General features: G+C 44.4%; 1 protein-coding gene and 1 long non-coding RNA gene across 8 annotated transcripts in view; one reads left to right on the top strand and one right to left on the bottom strand.

Annotated features, from left to right (window-relative positions):
• acsl1 (acyl-CoA synthetase long chain family member 1) overlaps positions 1-21,855 on the top strand; it is a 148,385-nt gene that overhangs the window by 85,539 nt on the left and 40,991 nt on the right. For all 7 annotated transcript variants that reach the window (XM_033018555.1, XM_033018549.1, XM_033018553.1 and 4 more), the window contains exons 9-11: positions 6,832-6,883; positions 10,648-10,721; positions 16,425-16,502. In XM_033018555.1, the coding sequence (XP_032874446.1) occupies positions 6,832-6,883; positions 10,648-10,721; positions 16,425-16,502 (204 nt within the window). The remainder of the gene's footprint in view (positions 1-6,831; positions 6,884-10,647; positions 10,722-16,424; positions 16,503-21,855) is intronic.
• On the bottom strand, positions 182-20,164 carry LOC116971397. Its single transcript, XR_004411488.1, has 4 exons — positions 19,925-20,164; positions 8,718-8,728; positions 5,448-5,452; positions 182-191 (listed from the first exon to the last, which is right to left on the bottom strand). It is a non-coding gene; the product is annotated as an uncharacterized LOC116971397 (long non-coding RNA).

The following is a 21,855-nucleotide window of genomic DNA, read 5'->3' as shown; positions in this document are numbered from 1 at the left end:
GGGGGCGATTTGGGAAATGGGGGAATGTCTTCTTCACAAAATCCCTAATCTGGAAAAAACAAAAAAGGTGGGCGTTTGGGAGGCTATAGTTGGACGAGAGCTCCGCAAAAGACGAAAAGATGCCATCCTTGTATAGGTTTTTGATACGACTGATACCGTTGCTATGCCAGGTTTTGAATGCGTGGTCTGTACTTGAAGGTTTAAAGATGTGGTTTTTAAGCAGTGGGGTCAAGATGGAAGGGCCTTGTAAACCGAAGTTTTTCCTGAATTGACTCCATATCTTGAGTGAGAGGGACGCAATTGGGCCTGCACCCACAGATGTTATAGGAAGGGGGAGTTGGGAGCATAGGACAGACCGCAACGGGAGATGTGAACTCGCCTTTTCCATGTGTACCCTGGTCGGTAGGTGGTCGCAATCATCATTCATCCAATACAGGAGTTTTTGCAAGTTAGCTGCCCAATAGTATCGCCTAAAGTCAGGAAGTGCCAAACCGCCGTCACTCTTAGGAGACTGCAGTATCGCCTTTCGGATTCTAGCCGGTTTGCTACCCCATAAAAATTTAGATATTGTCCTTTCTAATTTATCAAAAATAAAGATTTAGTGATAAGTATAGGGACGTGCTGGAAAAGATACAGGAATTTGGGTAGGACGACCATCTTGACCAGATTTATCCGGCCCACGAGGGATAGCGGTAAAACTGACCAGCGGTCAAAATCTCTTTCAGCTTTCTCAACCAGAGGCAGAAAGTTTGTGCGGAACATATCAGATAAGGGTGTTGTGATAAAGACGCCGAGCTAGCGAAACCTGTCCTCTGCCCATTTGAATGAGGTTAAAGAGCGAGGGAGCTGCTTAGCCAATGAGTTAATCGGTAATAGCTCACTCTTTTGGTAGTTACGTTTATAACCAGAATACGCACCAAACCGTTCTAAAATATTTGTAATCACAGGGAGAGAGCTGACTGGGTTGAGATGTACAGGAGCAGGTCATCCGCATACAATGAGACTTTATGAGTTGTGTCGAACCGTGTAATACCTTTAAAGCCCTTCTCTGAGCGTAACCAGACCGCCAAGGGTTCTATCGCGACAGCAAACAGAAGTGGTGATAACGGGCAACCCTGTCTGGTACCTCTCTGAAGGTGGAAGTGGGGCGACAGTGTGCCGTTTGTTTGTACTGAGGCCACCGGGGACGAGTATAATAGACTGACAAAGTGGTTAGGAGGGAGAGATAGATCAGCCACGATTGAATGGTGGAGTAGACTTGATGGGCCGAATGGCCTAATTCTACTATTCCTTATGACCTTATGGGCACAATGGCCTAACCATTCTCCTATGTCTTGTGGTCTTATGGAATGTCAGGATTCATGTCAGGATTCTTCTTCAGACTGATCTATCTGAAGAAGGTTCCCGACCCGAAACAACACCTATCCATTCCCTCCACAGACGCCGCCTGACCCGCAGAGATGCTCCAGCATTTTGCTTTTTGCTCAAATTTGTTTACGGAACTCCGAATCGATTTAGGAGTATTAAAATGGGCAGCACAGTAGCGCAGCGGTAGAGTTGCTGCCTTACAACGTCAAAGACCCGTGTTCAATCCTGACTACCAGTGTTTGTCAGATTGAAGATTGTACTTTCTCTCTGTGACCTGCGTGGGTTTTCTCGGGGAGCTCCAGTTTCCACCCACACTCCAAAGACGGACAGGATTGTAGGTAATTGGCTTGGTACAATTGTAAATTGTCCCTTGTGTGTGTAGGGTAGTGTTAGTGTGCAGGGATTGCTGGTCGGCTGGTCGGCACATCAGAGTGCAATTAATTTTATTGTTACTTATCCAGAATAACAATTATTCAACCAAATATTTTCAGGCTTATGACTTTTTAAGGTTTAAGCCATTTAGAACGGCGACGAGGAAACACTTTTTCACACAGAGAGTGGTGAGTCTGTGGAATTCTCTGCCTCAGAGGGCGGTGGAGGCAGGTTCTCTGGATGCTTTCAAGAGAGAGCTGGATAGGGCTCTTAAAAATAGCGGAGTCAGGGGATCTGGGGAGAAAGCAGGAACGGGGTACTGATTGTGGATGATCAGCCATGATCACATTGAATGGCAGTGCTGGCTCGAAGGGCTAAATGGCCTGCTCCTGCACCTATTGTCTATTGTCTACTGTCTATTGTATGGGCCAAATCCATGTACCTGTCTAAATGTTTCTTAAACGTCGCGATTGTACCAGCCTCATCTACCTCCTCTGGCAGCTTGTTCCATATAGCCACCACCCTTTGTGCGAAAAAGTTACCCCTCAGATTTCTTTTAAATCTTTCCCCCTTCACCTTAAACCTATGTCCTCTGGGCCTCAATTCCCCTCCTCTGGCCAAGAGACTCTTGTGTGTCTACCCGATCTATTCCTCTAATGATTTTATCCACCTCAATAAGATAGAGTCACTGAGTGATACAGCGTGGAAACAGGCCCTTCAGCCCAACTTGTCCACACCGCCCAACATGTCTCACCTGCCAGCATTTGATCCATATCCCTCCAAACCTGTTCTATCCAAGATCATCCCTCATCCTCCTGCGCTCCAAGGAATAGAGTCCCAACCTGGTTGGTATGATTATAGAGTCCAAAGGACAAAGGATGAGGTTACGGAGTACTTAGAAGATCACGATAAAATAGGCCGAAGTCAGCGTGGTTTTGTGAAGGGAAGGTTTTGCCTGACGGATCTGCTGCAGTTCTTTGAGGAAGTTAATAGCAGGACAGACAGAGGGGAGCTGCAGAATGTTGTTTACCTAGATTTTCAGAAGGCCTTCGATAAGGTTCCGCACGTCAGGCTGCTAGGGAAGATGAGACCCAATGGTATTAAATGTAAGATTTAATACAATTTAACATGAAGAGTGTCCCCTCTCCCATTGGTACGGAGCTTTTGCATTTTTCAGCTTGAAATTGTGCAATATGGTGCATACTGTAGCAAGTCTTTTAACTTACACTTGAATGCAATAAATATGCTTTAAATTGGTTTAGCTGTGAATAAGGTTAGATTAAATGACATTCCTAATTACATTCCATAGTGGAGCCCAGGCTCTGATCGACACGTGCAGCACATGAATGATCCTAGTGTATTCATGTATGGAAATCAGATTATAATCAAACACTTGGCCCATGTTGGCCAACCTGGGTCTCACTGCACACCTGGTACTTCTCCTGACCCTGACTCCAGTTCCATACCTTCTCTCATTCCTGACCCTGAGTCCAGCCTTACACCTGGCCCCCTATTCTACCCTGATCATAGCTGCTTACCTGCTTAGGTTCCCAGTGCTGAACACTCCCATTGTCCCAGCTTTGACTGCACACCTAGTACTATTCCAGACCTTGACTCTGGATGCACACTTGACCTTGCTCCTAGCCCCTCTGCACTGACAATATTTCTGTCCCACACATAAAGCCCCATATCTGACCCCCTGGACTTAACCTATCACATTCAAGTCCACAGGTGCTTATCTAATGCGGTAATCTTTTATGGGGCACTTCACAGACCAAATTATGTATAACAACATTTTCTACATCCATTGGCTTCCTTGTTATCTAACATGCTAGTTACTTTGTCAAAGAAGTCATCAATTGGTTGAACACAATTTCTCATCCATAAAATTATACTCGCTCAGCTGTATAAATATTCTGTTACCATTTCTTTCATTTTCCTAACAAACTGTCCTGAAATCATTTTCACCCCCAATAATTTCAGTATTTTGCTGTCTTCCTCTCAGCTGGGACTTTTCCAAAATGCAAAGGCCAATAACTATATATTTAAGCAATAATATTCTATTAAATGTGATCATGAGAGTACATAATATTCTCTGTAGTATTCATAACACAACAATGATAAAAATATCTTTGTTTCGATTGTACCTATCTCAGGGCTCGAAATTAGCGGTTGCCCAGTTGCCAATGGCAACCCACAGTCCCGCCGGGCAACCTAAAAGCCATGTCATTTTGCCCGGCTTGGCACGCACCCAGGAGACCTAGCGTTTAATTCTGAGCAGGGTCCCCCTCTCTATCTTTCTCTCTCTCTCTCTCTCTGTCACTCTCCGTCTCCACCCGCTATCCGTGTCCGTGTCTCGGGTCTCCGCCCGCTGCTCGTCCGCCGGCACGGCCAGCCGCCTTGCACATGCGCACTGCCACTGCAACTGGTCGGCGTCGGCCACTTTCTCCCTCCCTTTGCATGGTGGGAGATCTGGCTGCCATTGCTGTCCACTCGCTGCGACCGCTGAAAACCAACACAGACTCACTCGCTGGAGCTGGAGTAACTCCCTGGAGTAATTCTTGCTTCTTGGTTTCCTAGTCCTCCAAAAATATTCGAAATGGAATTTAAACAGAATTTAAACACCACCACCAAACTCTAAAAAATAACAGCCTATTGCATTTTATCTGTTTATTTATTGTGTATATATATATGGTCTATGGTATATAAACACAATGAACTTTTATCTCCTGTTCTGCATTATGTTCACATACTCTGTTGTGCTGCAGCAAGTAAGAATTTCATTGTCCTATCTGGGACACATGACAATAAAACTCTTGACTCTTGACTTGGACTTAAACAATAAAGGGTTATTGGGGAAAAAAAGAGCTACCTTAAATTTAATTGCTTCTGGTTGGGTAACTATAGTAGGGTGAAGACTATTCCATGCTTTAATTGTGCGGTGGAACTCCATAGAGCAGCCAGCATCTCTGGATAGAAGAAATTGGGTGACGTTTCGGGTAGAGACCCTTCTTTAGATTTTCTCTGGAATAGTGTTTTAGTTTAATTTAAACATACAGCATGGAAACAGGCCCTTCGGCCCACCGGGTCCGCGCCGACCACCGATCACCCGTACACTACTTCTATCCCATACATTAGCGACGTAAGTCAAGAGTCAAGAGTGCCGGCAGTCACCGAGAAAGTTGAGTAAGTGGGACAGGCCCTTGAGAGGCTCTATAAGGCTTTGGTAAGGTCGCATTTGGAATATTGTGAGCAATTTTGGGCACCATATCTGAGGAAGGACGTGCTGGCTCGGGAGAGGGCCTTGAGCCCTGACAACATACGTGTAAATCCTCTCTGCCCCCTTTCCAACTTTACACCATCTTTCCTATAACATGTTGACCAGAACTCAGCACAATGCTTTAAATGCGGCCTTATCTACGTCCAAAGGGCCTGTCCCACTTGCCGATTTTTTTCGGCGACTGCTGGCATCATCGACTGACGTATCAGGTCACCGAAAGATTTGCGGCGTGATGCAGCGCGATGACGTATTGACGTGCAGTGTTTGTTCAGGTGTCGCAACATTTTTTTTGTCGCCGCTGGATTTTGACATGTTCAAAATCTTATGGCGACCCTGTTATGATGCCGGCAGTCGCCGAAAAAATCGCCAAGTTGGACAGGCCCTTTATACAACTGCATCATGACCTCCCAACTTCTATACTCAATACTCTGACTGATACAAGTTCTTGTTGCCCTTTTCCACCTCCTTAAACCTATGGACAATGTTTTTATGCTTTATACCTATAATGAAAGATATGTGGGATGAAAGTCTACAACATATACATCAATGCTCGTTAAATGTCAGACACTCTTTAATATAATTTAAAGTACTACATAGACTGCACTATTCTAAAACAAAATTAAATAGAATCTTTCCAAATATTTCTCCTATCTGTGACAAATGTCAATATTCAGAAGCTAATTTAACTCATACTTTTGTAAACTGTATAAAAATTTAACATTTCTGGACGGATATTTTTTAAATTATTTCTGAAGTTGTTAATATCCAATTGGATCCTGATCCAAAACTAATAATATTAGGAATATCAGAACAAAGCCTAAAACTTACAACAAGCCAAAGAAATTTCCTTGATTATAGTATAATAATTGGGAAAAAAATAATATTAAAATTTTGGAAAAACCCAACAACCCCACAATTAAATTGTGGATTATGGAAATGTCTGAGACCTTATACTTGAAAAAAATTAGACTTGTCTTAATTGACAAACCAGAATTATTTACTAGAATATGGTCTCCATTTATTGACTTTCTGAAAGGGTAAATTGGTCCAGCACGGAAACTTGACTGGAACTTGAATCCAGGATTGGATGAATAATTACATTTTATAATCTATGGACCTATCTCCAAAATTGTGTTATTGGTAATATCTCTTATTTTTTTCTCTTTTTTCTACCTCCCTTCTTTCTATAGCTCTATCTTTCAAAAAATCTATTTAAAAATTAAAAAAAATAGTAGCTGTGTTAATATGTAAATGATAAACAAATTGTGTTTTGGTTATGATATGTATATGCTTCTAATAAAAATATTTATTAAAGAGAAAAAAAAAAATTGCGCCTCATTTGTTAATATCAATAGACAATAGGTGTAGGAGTGGGCCATTCGGCCCTTCGAGCCAGCACAGCTATCTCTCCTTGGATCCCATGCGATCTAACCTTCCAGGGCAGCCTACCATGCGGAACCTTGTCACATTTTTAAAGTTGCAAACCAGAGCAACTGGTAGAAAACTACATGGTCATGGAGGAGAACATTCATACTCCACATAGGATTCAATAGACAATAGAGAATAGGTGCAGGAGTAGGCCATTTGGCCCTTCGGGCCAGCACCACCATTCAATGTGATCATGGCTGTTCATCCCCAATCAGTACCCCGTTCCTGCCTTCTCCCCATATCCCTTGACTCCGCTATCTTTAAGAGCTCTATCTAGCTCTCTCTTGAAAGCATCCAGAGAATTGGCCTCCACCGCCTTCTGAGACAGAGAATTTTCTTGTGATAGTTCCCATTTAATAATCTTTTCTTTTCTATCTTTCCAGCCAGCAGAACCCAAAGACTTGGCTGTTATATGTTTCACCAGCGGAACCACAGGCAAGTAACTCCAAGGAAACTGTGAGGAGTTTTCGTTTTTTTTAGAAATGTCCATTCATGTTTCCCCTTGTAAAGGATTAATTTTATTATTTCTCTGGCAGCAACAGAATTGGAGGGCCCTATTCTATTATCACACAAGGGGCGGCACGATGGCGCAACGGTCGAGTTGCTGCCTCACAGCGCCAGAGACCCGGGTTCCATCCTGACTACGGGTGCTGTCTATCGGGAGTTTGCACGCTCTCCTTGTGACCGCATGGGTTTTCTCTGGAGGCTCCGCTCTCCACCCACACTCCAAAGACCTACAGGTTTGCAGGTAAATTAGATGGGGCAAAATTGCTAATTGTCGCTAGTACGTAGGATAGTGCTAGTGTACGGGGATCGTTATTTGGTGAGACCAAGGCCTGTTTCCGTGCTGTATCTCTAAACCAAACTAAACTAAAGAATATTCCTCGATCACCCAAATTCGTCTTTAGAGATACAGCACGGCAACAGGCCCTTTGGCCCACCGAGACCGTGTCGAGGAGCGATTAGCCTCCTCCACTAGCTCGATTCTACACACTATGGATGATTTTACAATTTCACTGAAGCCAATTGACACAAACCTATACGCCTTTGGAGTGTGGGAGGTAACTGGAACACCCGGAGAAAACCCATGTGGTCACAGGCAGAAAATTGAAACTCCGTACTAACTGCCCCCGTAGTCAGGATTGAACCCGGGTCTCTGGTGCTGTGAGGCATCAACAAGAGGATTTCAGTATAGGAGTAGGCAGGTCCTTCTGCAGTTGTATAGGGCTCTGGTAAGACCATATCTGGAGTATTGCATATAGTTTTGGTCTCCTAATTTGAGGAAGGACATCCTTGTGATTGAGGCAGTGCAGCGTAGGTTCACAAGATTGATCCCTGGGATGGTGGGACTGTCATATGAGGAAAGATTGAAAAGACTAGGCTTGTATTCACTGGAGTTTAGAAGGACGAGGGAGGATCTTATAGAAACATATAAAATTATAAAAGGACTGGACAAGCTAGATGCAGGAATAATGTTCCCAATATTGGGCGAGTCCAGAACCAGGGGCCACAGGCTTAGAATAAAGGGCATTTAAGACTGAGGTGAGAAAAAACTCTTTCACCCAGGGAGTTGTGAATTTGTGGAATTCCCTGCCACAGAGGGCAGTGGAGGCCAAATCACTGGATGGATTTAAGAGAGAGTTAGATAGAGCTCCCTGGGCTAGTGGAATCAAGGGGTATGGGGAGAATGCAGGCACAGGTTATTGATTGGGGACGATCAGCCATGATCACAATGAATGGCAGTGCTGGCTCGAAGGGCCGAATGGCCTCCTCCTGCACCTATTTTCTATGTTTCTAATTCTACCGCTGAGCCACTGTGCTGCCCCCAATATTAGTTTTGGGTTGCAAAATATTAAAATATACTGTATTCAAAACTCCCTGATCAACTCGTCCCTTCCCACCCAAACCACCCCCTCCCCGGGTACTTTTCCCTGCATCGGCAGGAGATGCAACACCTGTCCCTTTACCTCCTCCCTCGACTCCATCCAAGGACCCAAACAGTCTTTCCAGGTGAGGCAGAGGTTCACTTGCACGTCCTCCAACTTCATCTACTGTATCCGCTTTCAGGTGTCAACTTCTCTACATCGGCGAGACCAAGCGCAGGCTCGGCGATCGTTTTGCTGAACACCTCCGCTCAGTCCGTCTTAACCTACCTGATCTCCCGGTTGCTCAGCACTTCAACTCCCCCTCCCATTCCCAATCTGACCTTTCCGTCCTGGGCCTCCTCCATGGTCAGAGTGTGGCCCAGCGCAAATTGGAGGAGCAGCACCTCATATTTCGCTTGGGTGGCTTACACCCCAGCGGTATGAACATTGACTTCTCTAACTTCAGATAGCCCTTGCTTTCCCCCTCTCTCCATCCCCTCCCCCTTCCCAGTTCTCCCACTAGTCTTACTGCCTCTGATTACATTCTATATTTGTCCCGCCTCCTCCCCTGACATCAGTCTGAAGAAGGGTCTTGACCCGAAACGTCGCCCATTCCTTCTCTCCAGAGATGCTGCCTGACCTGCTGAGTTACTCCAGCATTTTGTGTGTACCTTTGATTTAAACCGGCATCTGCAGTTTTTTCTTACACATTAAAAATATACTGTATGTCTTCAAGTTCTTTTGAAGCTTACCCCCATTAAATTTATATTTAGACGCATAGAGCCGTACAACACAGCCTTCAGCCCACCTTGTACAGGCTGATCAAGTAGGTAAATGGGGCTAGTCCGATTTGCCAGTCTTTGGCCCATAGAGCAATCCATATCCATATATCTGTCCAAATATTTTTTTTAAAAAATGAAACAGGTCCACCACTGATTTTCCAGCATCAATGGAGAGAAGGAATGAGTGACGTTTCCAGTCGAGACCCTTCTTCACACTGATGTCGGGGGGGAGGGGGGCAAACCCTCACCCATTCCTTCTCTCCATAGACGCTGCCTCACCCGCTGAGTTGCTCCAACATTTTGTGCTGGAGCAACTCCAGCATCTGCAGTTCTTTCTCACACACTGATTTTCCAGCAATGGACAATAGGTGCAGGAGTAGGCCATTGGGCCCTTCGAGCCAGCACCGCCATTTAATGTGATCATGGCTGATCATCCCCAATCAGTACCCCGTTCCTACCTTCTCCTCATATCCCCTGACTCCGCTATCTTTAAGAGTCCTATCTAACTCTCTCTTGAAAGTATCCAGAGAACCGGCCTCCACTGCCCTCTGAGGCAGAGAATTCCACAGACTCACAACTCTCTGGGTGAAGAAGTGTTTCCTCGTCTCGGTTCTAAATGGCTTACCCCTTATTCTTAAACTGTGGCCCCTGGTTCTGGACCCCCCCAACATCTGGTGGTCCAGCCCATCCTTTTATCTGGACAAAATCTCCCCACCACCACCACCACCCCGGAAGTCCCCCCGAAAATGTGGTGCCTAGGCCGGGTGAAGTGGCCGATCTCAACCTCACCGGGATTTCCACGCCGATCGGCAGGTCGACTTTGCCCCCTGCGGCCGGGTTGAACGCAGGAAGGTCATGGTCACAGAGTTACACAGCGTGGAAACAGGCCCGTCAACCCAACCTGTCCACACGTGTCCCATCTACACCAGCCCACCTGCCTGCGTTAGGCCCATATCCCTCCAAACCTGTCCCATCCATGTACCCTGTCTGAACGTTTCTTAAAAGTTGTGCTAGTACCTGCCTCAATTACCTCCTCCGGAAGCTCGTTCCATACGCCCACCACCCTTCGTGTGAAAAAGGTGGTGGGCGTATGGAACGAGCTTCCAGGTCGACTTTGCCCCCACCCCCCCTCCCAGGTCTTTGGGCCAACGGAATCAAGGGATATGGAGTGGAAAGCAGGAACGTGGTACTGAGTTTGGATGATCAGCAATGATCGTATTAAATGGCGGTGCTGGCTCGAAGGGCCGAATGGCCTACTCCTGCACCTAGTTCTCTATGTGTTCCTATTAAATCTCCCCCCCCCCCCCCTCACCTTAAACTCATGTCCTCTGGTTCTTGGTTCCCCTACTGTGGGCAAGAGACTGTGTGCATCTATCCCTCTCGTGGGGGGACTCTCATGTGCGTGGGATATGCTGCCCCATGTGGGTAAGTTGGGCTGAAGGGCCTGGTTCTACGCTGTATGACTTTGACTCTTATCGGTTTTGATTCTGATGATGGACGGATTGCTGATTTATACGCTGTTAATAAAATGTGATTTCTGTTGCTCTTCCAGGAAAACCCAAAGGGGCAATGCTGACTCATAAAAATATTGTGGCTAATTTCTCTGCTTTTGTGAAAGTTACCGAGGTAAATGTCAAGACGCTTTTATTACGAGTTATATTTATAAACAGCTTCAGTCTTTGTTGAAGAAGGAACTGCAGATGCTGGAAAAATCGAAGGTAGTCAAAAATGCTGGAGAAACTCAGCGGGTGAGGCAGCGTCTATGGAGCGAAGGAATAAGGGCCTGTCCCACCTGGGTGTCGTTTGCGTGTAATTTATGCGACATCATTTACGCGTCACGACGCATGGTGGCGTAGGCAGGGTCGCGCGCGGCGCCCCAGGATTTTGGGATGTACAAAATCTTCGCGCACCATCTGCGTGACGCGCAAATGACGCCCAAGTGGGACGGGCCCTATAGGTGACGTTTCGTGGGTCGAGATCCTTCTCAAGTCTGAAGAAGGGTCTCGACCCGAAATGTCACCGAAACTGATTCCTGGGATGGCAGGACTTTCATATGAAGGAAGACTGGATAGACTCGGCTTGTACACGCTGGAATTCAGAAGATTGAGGGGGGGGATCTTATAGAAACTTACAAAATTCTTAAGGGGTTGGACAGGCTAGATGCAGGAAGATTATTCCCGATGTTGGGGAAGTCCAGAACTAGGGGTCACAGTTTAAGGATAAGAGGGAAGTCTTTTAGGACCGAGATGAGAAAATCATTTTTTACACAGAGAGTGGTGAATCTGTGGAATTCTCTGCCACAGAAGGTAGTTGAGGCCAGTTCATTGGCTATATTTAAGAGGGAGTTAGATGAGGCCCTTGTGGCTAAAGGGATCAGAGGGTATGGAGAGAAGGCAGGTACGGGATACTGAGTTAGATGATCAGCCATGATCATATCGAATGGCGGTGCAGGCTCGAAGGGCCGAATGGCCTACTCCTGCACCTATTTTCTATGTTTCTGTGTCACGTCTTCCTTCACTCCCTAGTTGCTGCCTCACCCGCTGAGTTTCTCCGGCATTTTTGTCTACCTTCAGTCTTTGTTGAGATCTGCAGGCAATCGTGCTGGTTGATTCTTTCCACTTGTGACAGTTTCAATGCAAACTTTGCTGTCACTTGAGGTGTACTAAAGACAAAATCTTTAGATTGAAATGACTTTATGTTGCACAGTACATGGATTGTACGACTCCTTAAACATACGTTACTGTCCCTGAATCTGGAGGCGTGCGCTTTCACACTTCTGTACCTTTTGCCTGATGGGAGAGGGGGGAAGAGGGAGAGCGACTCGTCCTTGATTATGCTGCTGGCCTTGCTGAGGCAGCGTGAGGTGTAAATGGAGTCAATGGAAGGGAGGTTGGTTTGTGTGATGGTCTGGGCTGCATCTACAACTCTCTGCAATTTCTTGCTGTCTTGGATGGAGCTGATCCCCAACCAAGCTGTGATGCATCCCGATAAAATGCTTTCTATGGTGCCTCTGTAGAAGTTGGTGACATGCCGAATAGGACATGCCGAACTTCCTAAGCCTTCTAAGGAAGCCTTGTATGACTAACTTGGTAAATGAAATTCCTTGTATGTTGCAAAACATACTTCACTAATAAAGCATTATTGTGATTGTGATTCTGATTGTGATTGGAAGTAGTGGCATTGGTGTACTCTCTTAGTCGTTGCTTCAATACAGGCGGACCAGAAGAAGTTGTGGTGATATTGACTCCTTGGAATTAGAAGTTTTCAACCATCAGGAAGTCGTGATGTGGCTCCATAGGACGTTCAGGCCGTATTTGGAGTATTGTGTCCAACTCTAAGGACTGTCCCACTTGGCGATTTTTTTCGGCGACTGCCGGCATCATATCAGTGTCGCCAAAATATTTTGAACATTTCAAAATCTTTGCGCACCATCTGCGTGACGCGCAAATGACGCCCAAGTGGAACAGGCCCTTTAGAAAGCAACACAGCAAATTTAAGCGGTGGCAGTGCAACAGTCCACTTCAGTGTGTGTATGGATTTCAGGCTATCGTTCTCAATGCTGTTGCAAGCCATAAGGAGAGCTGCATTTATCCAATGACCTCTGGTGTTCCCAAAGTACCTCATAGCTAGTGAGCAAACAATACAAAGTGCTGGAGTAACTCAGCGAGTCAGGCAGCATAAGGTCTTAAGTGACAGGAATAGAATTAGACCATTCGGCCCATCAAGTCTACTCTGCCATTCAATCATGGCCGATCTATCTCTCCCTCCTAACCCCATTCTCCTGCCTTCGCCCCATAACCCCTGACACCCGGACTAATCAAGAATTTATCTATCTCTGCCTTAAAAATATCCACTGACTTGGCCTCCGCAGCATTTTGTGGCAAAGAATTCCACAGATTCACCACCCTCTGACTAAAGAAATTCCTCCTCATCTCTGGAGCAAATCCAGCATCTCTGGAGGACATGGATAGGCAAGGTTTCAGGTCAAGACCCTTCTTCAGACTGGCGTCAATTGATAGTCTGTTCTCTGTGATGGAGTCAGAGAGATCGAGAGAGGTGTCACATATAGTCCAAGTGAATTTGAAGGCGAGAAGCCAGCGGTGAAGTTGGTGTAATGGGCGGGTGCAGGAGGCAGCCTCGACACAGTAGTGGATGTAGCGGAGAAAGACTTGGGGGACGGTGCCAGTGTACATTTAATTTAGTTTAGTTTATTGTTGCATTGTTGTGCATTGTTGCGAGGTACAGTGAAAAGTTGCTCACAAGTTCACAAGTTATAGTAGAATTAGGCCATTCGGCCCATCGAGTCCACGCGGCCATTCAATCATGGCTGATCTCCGCCTCCTAATCCCATTTTCCTGCCTTCTCCCCATAACCCTTGACACCCGTTCTAATCAAGAATTTGTTGCGTGCTAACCAGTCAGTGGAAAGACAATACGTGATTACAAGTAAGTCATTTACGGTGTACAGATAAAGAGAATAACGTGAATAACGTTTAGTGCAAGATAAAGTCCGATCAAAGATAGTCCGAGAGTCTCTAATGAGGTAGATGGTGGTTCATGACTGCTCTCTAGTTGTGTAGGATGGTTCAGTTTGGAATGTTGGGTGGACATGACCAACAATAATAGCTAATGCCGTATTTTGAAAGTATTTTGATATTTAGTCACTGCTGTCGAACCAAGTGACTGAATGCACAGAAAGAAACGACAAGATACCTTCCAGATTCTCTGTTTTAGAAATATTGATGGAAGGACTAGAGGGTGGCCAGAACACCAGGTCAACTTCCTTTCCCCTCTTCATAACAGCGCCATGCATCTGAGAGAGCAAATGACATCTTGCAATGATCCTACAGTCTTGATGAAGCCTTTAGATTTTTTTTACATGATGCTACTGAGTTTTCTGTGGCATCAATATGGACCTTTTTAACACCAGGCAGCTGCATTAGAAGTAAAATTGTGATATTGCATGAATTACAATGACATTTTTGTGCCTCATTTGTGAAAGTTCCCACTTTGAGAGATTGCGTGATTGTTTAATTACCCTTTTGTTATGACAAATGGGCATAATGATGATTAGCAAAAGAACATTTGCAACATAATAAACAACGTGTGTATGTACAATATATGCATTCAATGTATGTACAATATATGCATTCTTGTTGGAAGGTGCCATGGCAATCCAGAGGCAGAGTAGACAATAGGTTGAGCCAGCACCGCCATTCAATGTGATCATGGCTGATCATCCACAATCAGTACCCCGTTCCTGCCTTCTCCCCATATCCCCTGACTCCGCTATCTTTAAGAGCCCTATCCAGCTCTCTCTTGAAAGTATCCAGAGAACTGGCCTCCACCGCCCTCTGAGGCAGAGAATTCCACAGACTCACTACTCTCTGTGAGAAGAAGTGTTTCCTCGCCTCCGTTCTAAATGGCTTCCCCCTTATTCTTAAACTGTGGCCCCTGGTCCTAGACTCTCCCAACATCGGGAACATGTTTCCTGCCTCTAGCGTGTCCAATCGCTTAATTATCTTATATGTTTCAATAAGATGCCCTCTCATCCTTCTAAACTCCAGAGCAGGGGTGGGGAACCTGTAGCCTTAAGGCTGCATGTGGCCTTCTAAGCCATTAAGTGCGGCCTTTTGAATGAAACAAAATTTTGTAGATCAAATCCTTTTATTTTTGTTAATACGTTTTTGTTCGTCTTTTATCATTTTTATTTTAATCTTAAAATGAACGTATTTAAAATACCAAAGAGTAAAAGAAGATTCAACAAAATAATCCTCCCCGACTGACGGCCACAATTAAAACATTAGTAAATCATGAGGGCTATTTTAACAAAATAATGTACATTTTGAAGTATTTCTAATTGAAGTTTCTTGGATGCAGCCTTATTAGATTACAGCTAAATTAATGCGGCATTCCAACATGAAAAGGTTCCCCACCCCTGCTCCAGAGTATACAAGCCCAGCCGCTCCATTCTCTCAGAATGTACAACATCTTTTGGGAATATAACATGAAACAGTTAACTCTTTCAAGGAACAGATGGATCTATAATTATAACAGCCAGATTATACACCATATTATATTATTTCACAGCTCTGCTGTTTGTAGCTCACATGTAAGGTTTTTTTTCCAATATAAAAATAAACGCCCGCTTATCTATAGAATAAGCAAGGCTTTTATATTTAGTTTATTATTATATGACAACTGGTTAGAAAACCTCGTGGACTTTGTTCTGACAATGCAATTAACAAATAATGAACACTGGTGTTATGGTACTTTTTCCTCTTTCCTTTTTTATGCTTTCAGTACAGAAATAGATATATCTGTCTGATTTTTATTTTCTCTTTCCACTCACTTCATTCTTCTCCCCAAATTATGTTGAGTGCGGGTTTTCCGAGTCCAGATGATATTCCTACCCAGGGGTGAGCAGCCTTGTTCTGCGTAGGGGCCGGGACGCATGTCTGTGAGCGGATGGCGGGCCACATCTATCACGTGTACACATAGGTCCCGCCCCGGATGGCAGGCATCAAATCACGTGTGCACAGAAGGTTGACAAAACTGCTGGAGAAACTCAGCAGGTGAGGCAGCCTCATGCAATCCTCTCATGTCTCGCCCGCTGAGTTTCTCCAGCATTTTTGTCTACCTTCGATTTTTCCAGCATCTGCAGTTCTGTCTTAAACATGTTCACAGAAGGTGTCGGCGGCTTTGCGCGGGATGAGGTACAGCCAGAACTCGGCCGCGTTCGGGGCGGGTGCTCGGCGGGCCGGATGATTAAGGGGGAAAAAATCCGCCTGCGGGCCGGATGATTTCGGGTTACGGGCCACATTCGGCCCGGGGGCCGTAGGTTGCCAAACCCCTGCTCTAATCTCTTTCTTGCACCTGGATCATATGTTTGAAAGATTGGTGGAGATAGGTGTCTGCAATCGACTTGTAAACATATAGGATTGTTAAGGGCATGGGCACGCTAGAGGCAGGAAACATGTTCCCGATGTTGGGGGAGTCCAGAACCAGGGGCCGCAGTTTAAGAAGAAGGAGTAAGCCATTTAGAACGGAGACAAGGGAACACTTTTTCTCACAGAGAGTCGTGAGTCTGTGGAATTCTCTGCCTCAGAGGGCGGTGGAGGCAGGTTCTCTGGATGCTTTCAAGCTAGACAGGACTCTAAAAGATAGCGGAGTCAGGGGATATGGGGAGAAGGCAGGAACGGGGTACTGATTGGGGATGATCAGCCATGATCACAATGAATGGCGGTGCTGGCTCGAAGGGCCAAATGGCCTACTCCTGCGTCTATTGTCTATTGTCTATTGTTATGTGTTGTGTGTTATGTATTTACAGGGACAATGGACGGCCTCACCCTCTGACATACACATTTCCTTTTTACCACTTGCACACATGTTTGAGCGTCTGGTACAGGTAAGATACACAATTTCTCAATGTTACGACGTATTTTAATGTTCCGGGTAGTAAAGAGGGCTGGAGAAAGAATTATCTGTTAGAAATATTTTCCCAACAAACGACAGTCATAGCAATTTAGATCCAACTGAATGTTTAATACATGAGAGAGGATCGCACAGAGTACAGGCGTCTGAGGGAGTCTCTCTCCCGAAGCAGCGCCCAAACTCATTATTTTATACAATGGAGTGAACAAGGATGTATCGACCACAACTTAATCTCATCACGCAGGTACCGGTTTTCCCAACTTAATCTCATCACACAGCGACCACGACTTAATCTCGTCACACAGAGTACAAAGTACAAACCCACAGTCAGCACATAATGTCATCCCAAGATAGACTTGCCCATACATGATTCTTAAAGGTACAGTCCCCGATAACTATAGGAATGAATTTTTATATCATTTTCCCCCTGTTTATACAATTATCAACAATTTATTAACAATTTCCAAAAATTCCTCCGTCCTGAACGCCTCCCCGTTTCCACCACAACATTGCACTTCTTTTGACTTTATGCAATCTGTTCATCCGCGGGAGTCCGTTCAGGCCATGAAGGTATCCCTTAGGTCAATGACCACTTCTTCACAGTGGGTTCACTGTGATGGATGTTTGTGTGAACTTAATTGTGTGTATGTCTGTAGGACATTGTTTTTGTTTGTATGGCTGTGGAAACAAAATTTCGTTTGAGTCTCACTGGGGCTCAAATGACAATAAATTTGTATTGTATATTGTATTGTTCTTCCTCACTTCCTCAATTCCTTTCTGAGGAACCAACTCGTACACCATCTGCATTTTCTTTGTAAGGGCTGTTTCTATTAGTCTGTGAGACAACCTTCGAACACGGAATTATACAGCATCCCAATCCGGCTAACATTCCTGTAATCACTATGAAGGATGTTAGTGCAGAAATTACTATATTTTTCCATTTCCCGAACCAGCTTTCTGCCTTTAGTTACATGCAATATTACACATCACATTTGAATTGGCAACAAAGACCAATGTATTAACAAAAACAGGACCTGTGTAGGAACACTTATACCCAGTTGAGAAGTCCTTGGGGGCACTTCAACAGCTTGCATTGCTTTCTCATTTATTCCAAGAATTGATTCTCAGTTATCCAATTTCATACATCAAAGTGTACCTTCCCTTTAGACTTGGGTTAATAACCAGCATTTTATTCTGCATATTTGTAGAATCTAAGTTGCTTATGGATACCATTTTATTTTTTAAGGACCCAGATAGTTTAGAGTAAACACAAGCATTGAATGTATTAATTTACCTATAAAGAACCAATGGTGATAAAATGATACTGCAATTTTGCACAGATTTCCCATTTATGACTCATTTCCACAGGCTGCACTAAACAGAGTCTAATGATCCAGAGCACGAACTAAGTATTGAAAAATCTAAGTATTGACTAAATCTCGTTGCACTGACGTGCAATGACAATAAAAGATATATTATTATTATTAAATGACAGCAAAATGTTCAAGGCTTGAAAAGAAATTAACATTTCAAATTTTAAAAATATTTTTTGCACTTCAACTACAACCAATTGTACAACCAAAACAAGTGCAATTTCTTAACTCAAATGCTCTTTTTAATGTTGTTTCATTATATAGTAAGCCCAATAGTGAAACCCTGACCCTTAGTTAAGCATTCAAAAAGAAATCCCAAAGAATCTGGACAGGACATGCTGCTGCACACTCTTCCATCTTCAGATAAAATGCCTTTTAACATTCTTTGTTCATTTATGATCAGCAATATGCTTTCAGCATAGTTTAATCTGCTCTTCCCAAACTTTAGTCAGACAATGCAATATTTTCATGTTAAACAATCTCATCAAACATTCCAGTATTTTATTAGCAGCTTTTTCTGAACTACCCTAGCTCTCTGCTCACAGTCATAAATGCACCTTCAGTATTAAAATTGTACTACTCTTCATCTTAAACCAAGATAAAATCCCATTTCAAGAAAACTTCAAGTACAGGTACTATCTTAATTTACACAAGGGTTATAGCTGGGTTCCTCCAAATCATTTTACCCCCATTGTAAAACAAGCTTATCAAATCTACTTGGCGACATTGTTTCACAAATCCTAAAACAATGAAATATACACAAATTAGGCTTCAATTTTCTGCTAAGGTTTTCCTGCAACAACGTACATTCAACTTGGCACAGTGCAGACTAAATTTAAGACATGAATGACAATGTACTGTACAATGAAGCTACACATTAAATCACATGTAGTATTTGCAAGATGCCGACATTGCACTTAGATTTTGCAAGGATGTAGCTGTACAGGCCAGTTTTTTTTTTTTTTTTTTTTTTATTCTTCCAAAAATATTCCTGTGGAAAAAGTCTAAGTTGCAGAGTTCACACTGCCTTGGAATGATGGGGTTGTTGGATGATATTTGTTGCGCTTTGATTATGTTGTTGCTTTAGCAGCTTTAACAGATGTAGGCAAGAACCCAATATCTCCAATTTCAGCATTATTAGGCAACCCTCCAGGGACAAACTTATCTGATTTTACACCTCCACCACCTCCATGTACAGCGACCACTTGGCTGTTCTGGAAGAATCCACCGCCCCCACGAATTGCACTTGGATTGGGGGTTGACCAGGACGAATGGGCTTAGCAATCTGTGCGGAGTGCACTCTCCTCGCCATGTTCTTTGCTCGCACAGCTTCCTTGCTGCGATCCACTTCCTGCTGGTAGCGTTTACGATCTTGAGCTGCATTCTCCTTCGCATCCTTCAATGCGGACTCCAAAGCCTTGACCCTTTCAGATGTAGCTCGGAGACGTTTCTCCAGTTTTGGAAGCTCACACCGAAGGTCTGCATTGTCTCGTACCAACTGCTTGTGAACCTTGGTGAGCTGTTCAAGGTTGTTTTCAAGAAAGGAGATCTTTTGCTTCTGTGCGGTGCTCCCACCAGTATCGTCAGAATCCATTTCAGAACTCTTTTGACTCTCGTGGCCAAGTCTTGAACAAAAAGCTTCCTAAGATTATGGAGTGTCTGGAACTCTTTTGCCACAGTCTCATCAAGTCCTTTAAGGTCCGGCCTAGCTTGCTCTCGCCGATCCTGCATAATGGTTAATTCATGTAATTTACGACTTTTCTCCTGATCCACACTTTTTAGCTTTTCATGCTCTACTTGTAGCCGTATGTTTTGAATATTTTGTCCACTATTTGTATCATTCCTCCTGTTGAGACATGGGTTACCCCATGGCTGATTAAACATGCATATTTAAATAGTGATCTTGGTAAGATTAGTTTTCCCTCATCATTCCTCCATAGTCCGTCTTCCCCTCTATTACTTCGGCCAGATAAACTTGTTTGGTTGTGGTTTTTCTACTTTTTGCATTTTCTTCCACATGTACTGCCCAGTCCTTAAATTGCCTTAACCCTCCGGTTCTGTAACCCACCATGTGCTTCTTAATGTACAAGCTTATTTCTGGCCGCATGCCGTTTAATAATTCTATTTTTAGTTGTTGGGCGAATGGTCCGTCATCCACCCACTGGACGGGCGCCACTATCCCGCTATTTGCCTTGAATACTTGTCTTAATCTGGCGAAATAGTGGCGCACATCCTCGTCCTTTGTCTGCACACATTCTCTTATTTTATTATAGCCAACCATTTTTCGGTACTGCTTCCTTATATGCCCTTCCATAGCTATTCTCCTTTGTTGGTAAACATTATCATTAGGTTCCCATTCGAAATGCAATCCTGCCACATTATGGGGGTTCCAATCCCCTACTATCAAACACCAATCAAAACCGAACATACTTCGCAAGGCTTGTTCATATTCAACACTGTTTAACCGATAACTCACGACCAGGTTTCCAAAATCCCGTTGCCACCTTGTGAAACTCTCTTTGGGGTGTGTTATCCCTTCTACTGCCTTCTTAACATCCTTGAGTGTCCATGCCCGATATACATGTACTGGCTGGGCTGCTCCTCCTGGATTAGGCATGACTATCATTGGCAGGATGTTTCCCTCCCCTTCGCCCACTCGGTTAAAGGTCGGGCGAGGCGGGCTCATTAGGGCCCCCATTCCCTCTGTTATTTGTTCCATAAATGGCCCCAATGGTTTAAAATGAGTTCCTGACCTGGTGACGCTCGGATTTTGTAAACCTGGTATGGGCTCGGGCCGTCGAACGCGGGCCGTCGCGGTCCCAGCTTCGCTCCTTTCTCCCGGTGGCAAGGCCACTCCACCTTCCTGAAAATAGGGAGGGGGGTGGGCACTCGCCGTCCAGGGGCATGCTATCTATGAACATGCAATTTTCATCACCTTCGTAACTTTTTTGAGTTTGTCAAACCCATACTCCCCTCTCGTTTACACTGTCAGTACTTACAATTTCCTTTTTCCTCCTTTAAGTCGCACTTGACAAGGGTTTATGAAGTCCCAGACATCCGTGGCCGCGCCACACGAGTAGTCGCACTACTCAGGGACAATTATTCACCACAGTTGTCCCTTACCCTTACTCTGTTTTTTTTTGTTTCCTGTACAGTTTCGCAAGAGTACTAAGTGGTTCGTCAAAATCAAACAGTTTACCTTTTCAGTTTGTCGAGCCCATTCTGATTCCCTCCTCGAGACTTACAACGATACTTTTTCCCTGTCAAGTACAACTTGACTTTGAAGTCCCAGACTTCTTTGGAGACCCAGTCGCAGGAGTAGTCCAACTACTCTCTTCAATTGTCCCCGACAATTCTGTATGTCGTCTCTGGTCTCCGAGGAAGGTAACAAAATACAACTCAGCAAAGCCAAAATTACTTAACTCGGGGGCCCCTTCCTACGGAACATTCAGTTTTATCTCGGTCGTGTCGATTGGACCCCGTCACTCTGTTTCCACCTTCCATAAATCCTTAAAGTGAGCGCTCTTGGTTTATTGGAAGAAGGCAACAGAGGTATTGGGGCCCCACGTTGGGCGCCAATTATGTTAGAAATATTTTCCCAACAAACGACAGTCATAGCAATTTAGATCCAACTGAATGTTTAATACATGAGAGAGGATCGCACAGAGTACAGGCGTCTGAGTGAGTCTCTCTCCCGAAGCAGCGCCCGAACTCCTTTTATACAATGGAGTAAACAAGGATGTATCGCCCACAACTTAATCTCATCACGCAGGTACCGGTTTTCCCAACTTAATCTCATCACACAGCGACCACGACTTAATCTCATCTCACAGAGTACAAAGTACAAACCCACAGTCAGCACATAATGTCATCCCAAGATAGACTTGCCCATACATGATTCTTAAAGATACAGTCCCCCGATAACTATAGGAATGAATTTTTATATCACTATCT

Source organism: Amblyraja radiata, chromosome 3 (assembly GCF_010909765.2).
Source record: "Amblyraja radiata isolate CabotCenter1 chromosome 3, sAmbRad1.1.pri, whole genome shotgun sequence".
In the NCBI taxonomy this organism is placed as follows: domain Eukaryota; kingdom Metazoa; phylum Chordata; class Chondrichthyes; order Rajiformes; family Rajidae; genus Amblyraja; species Amblyraja radiata.
Note: the sequence above shows the minus strand (reverse complement) of the source record. Positions and strands in the feature narration are given on the sequence as shown.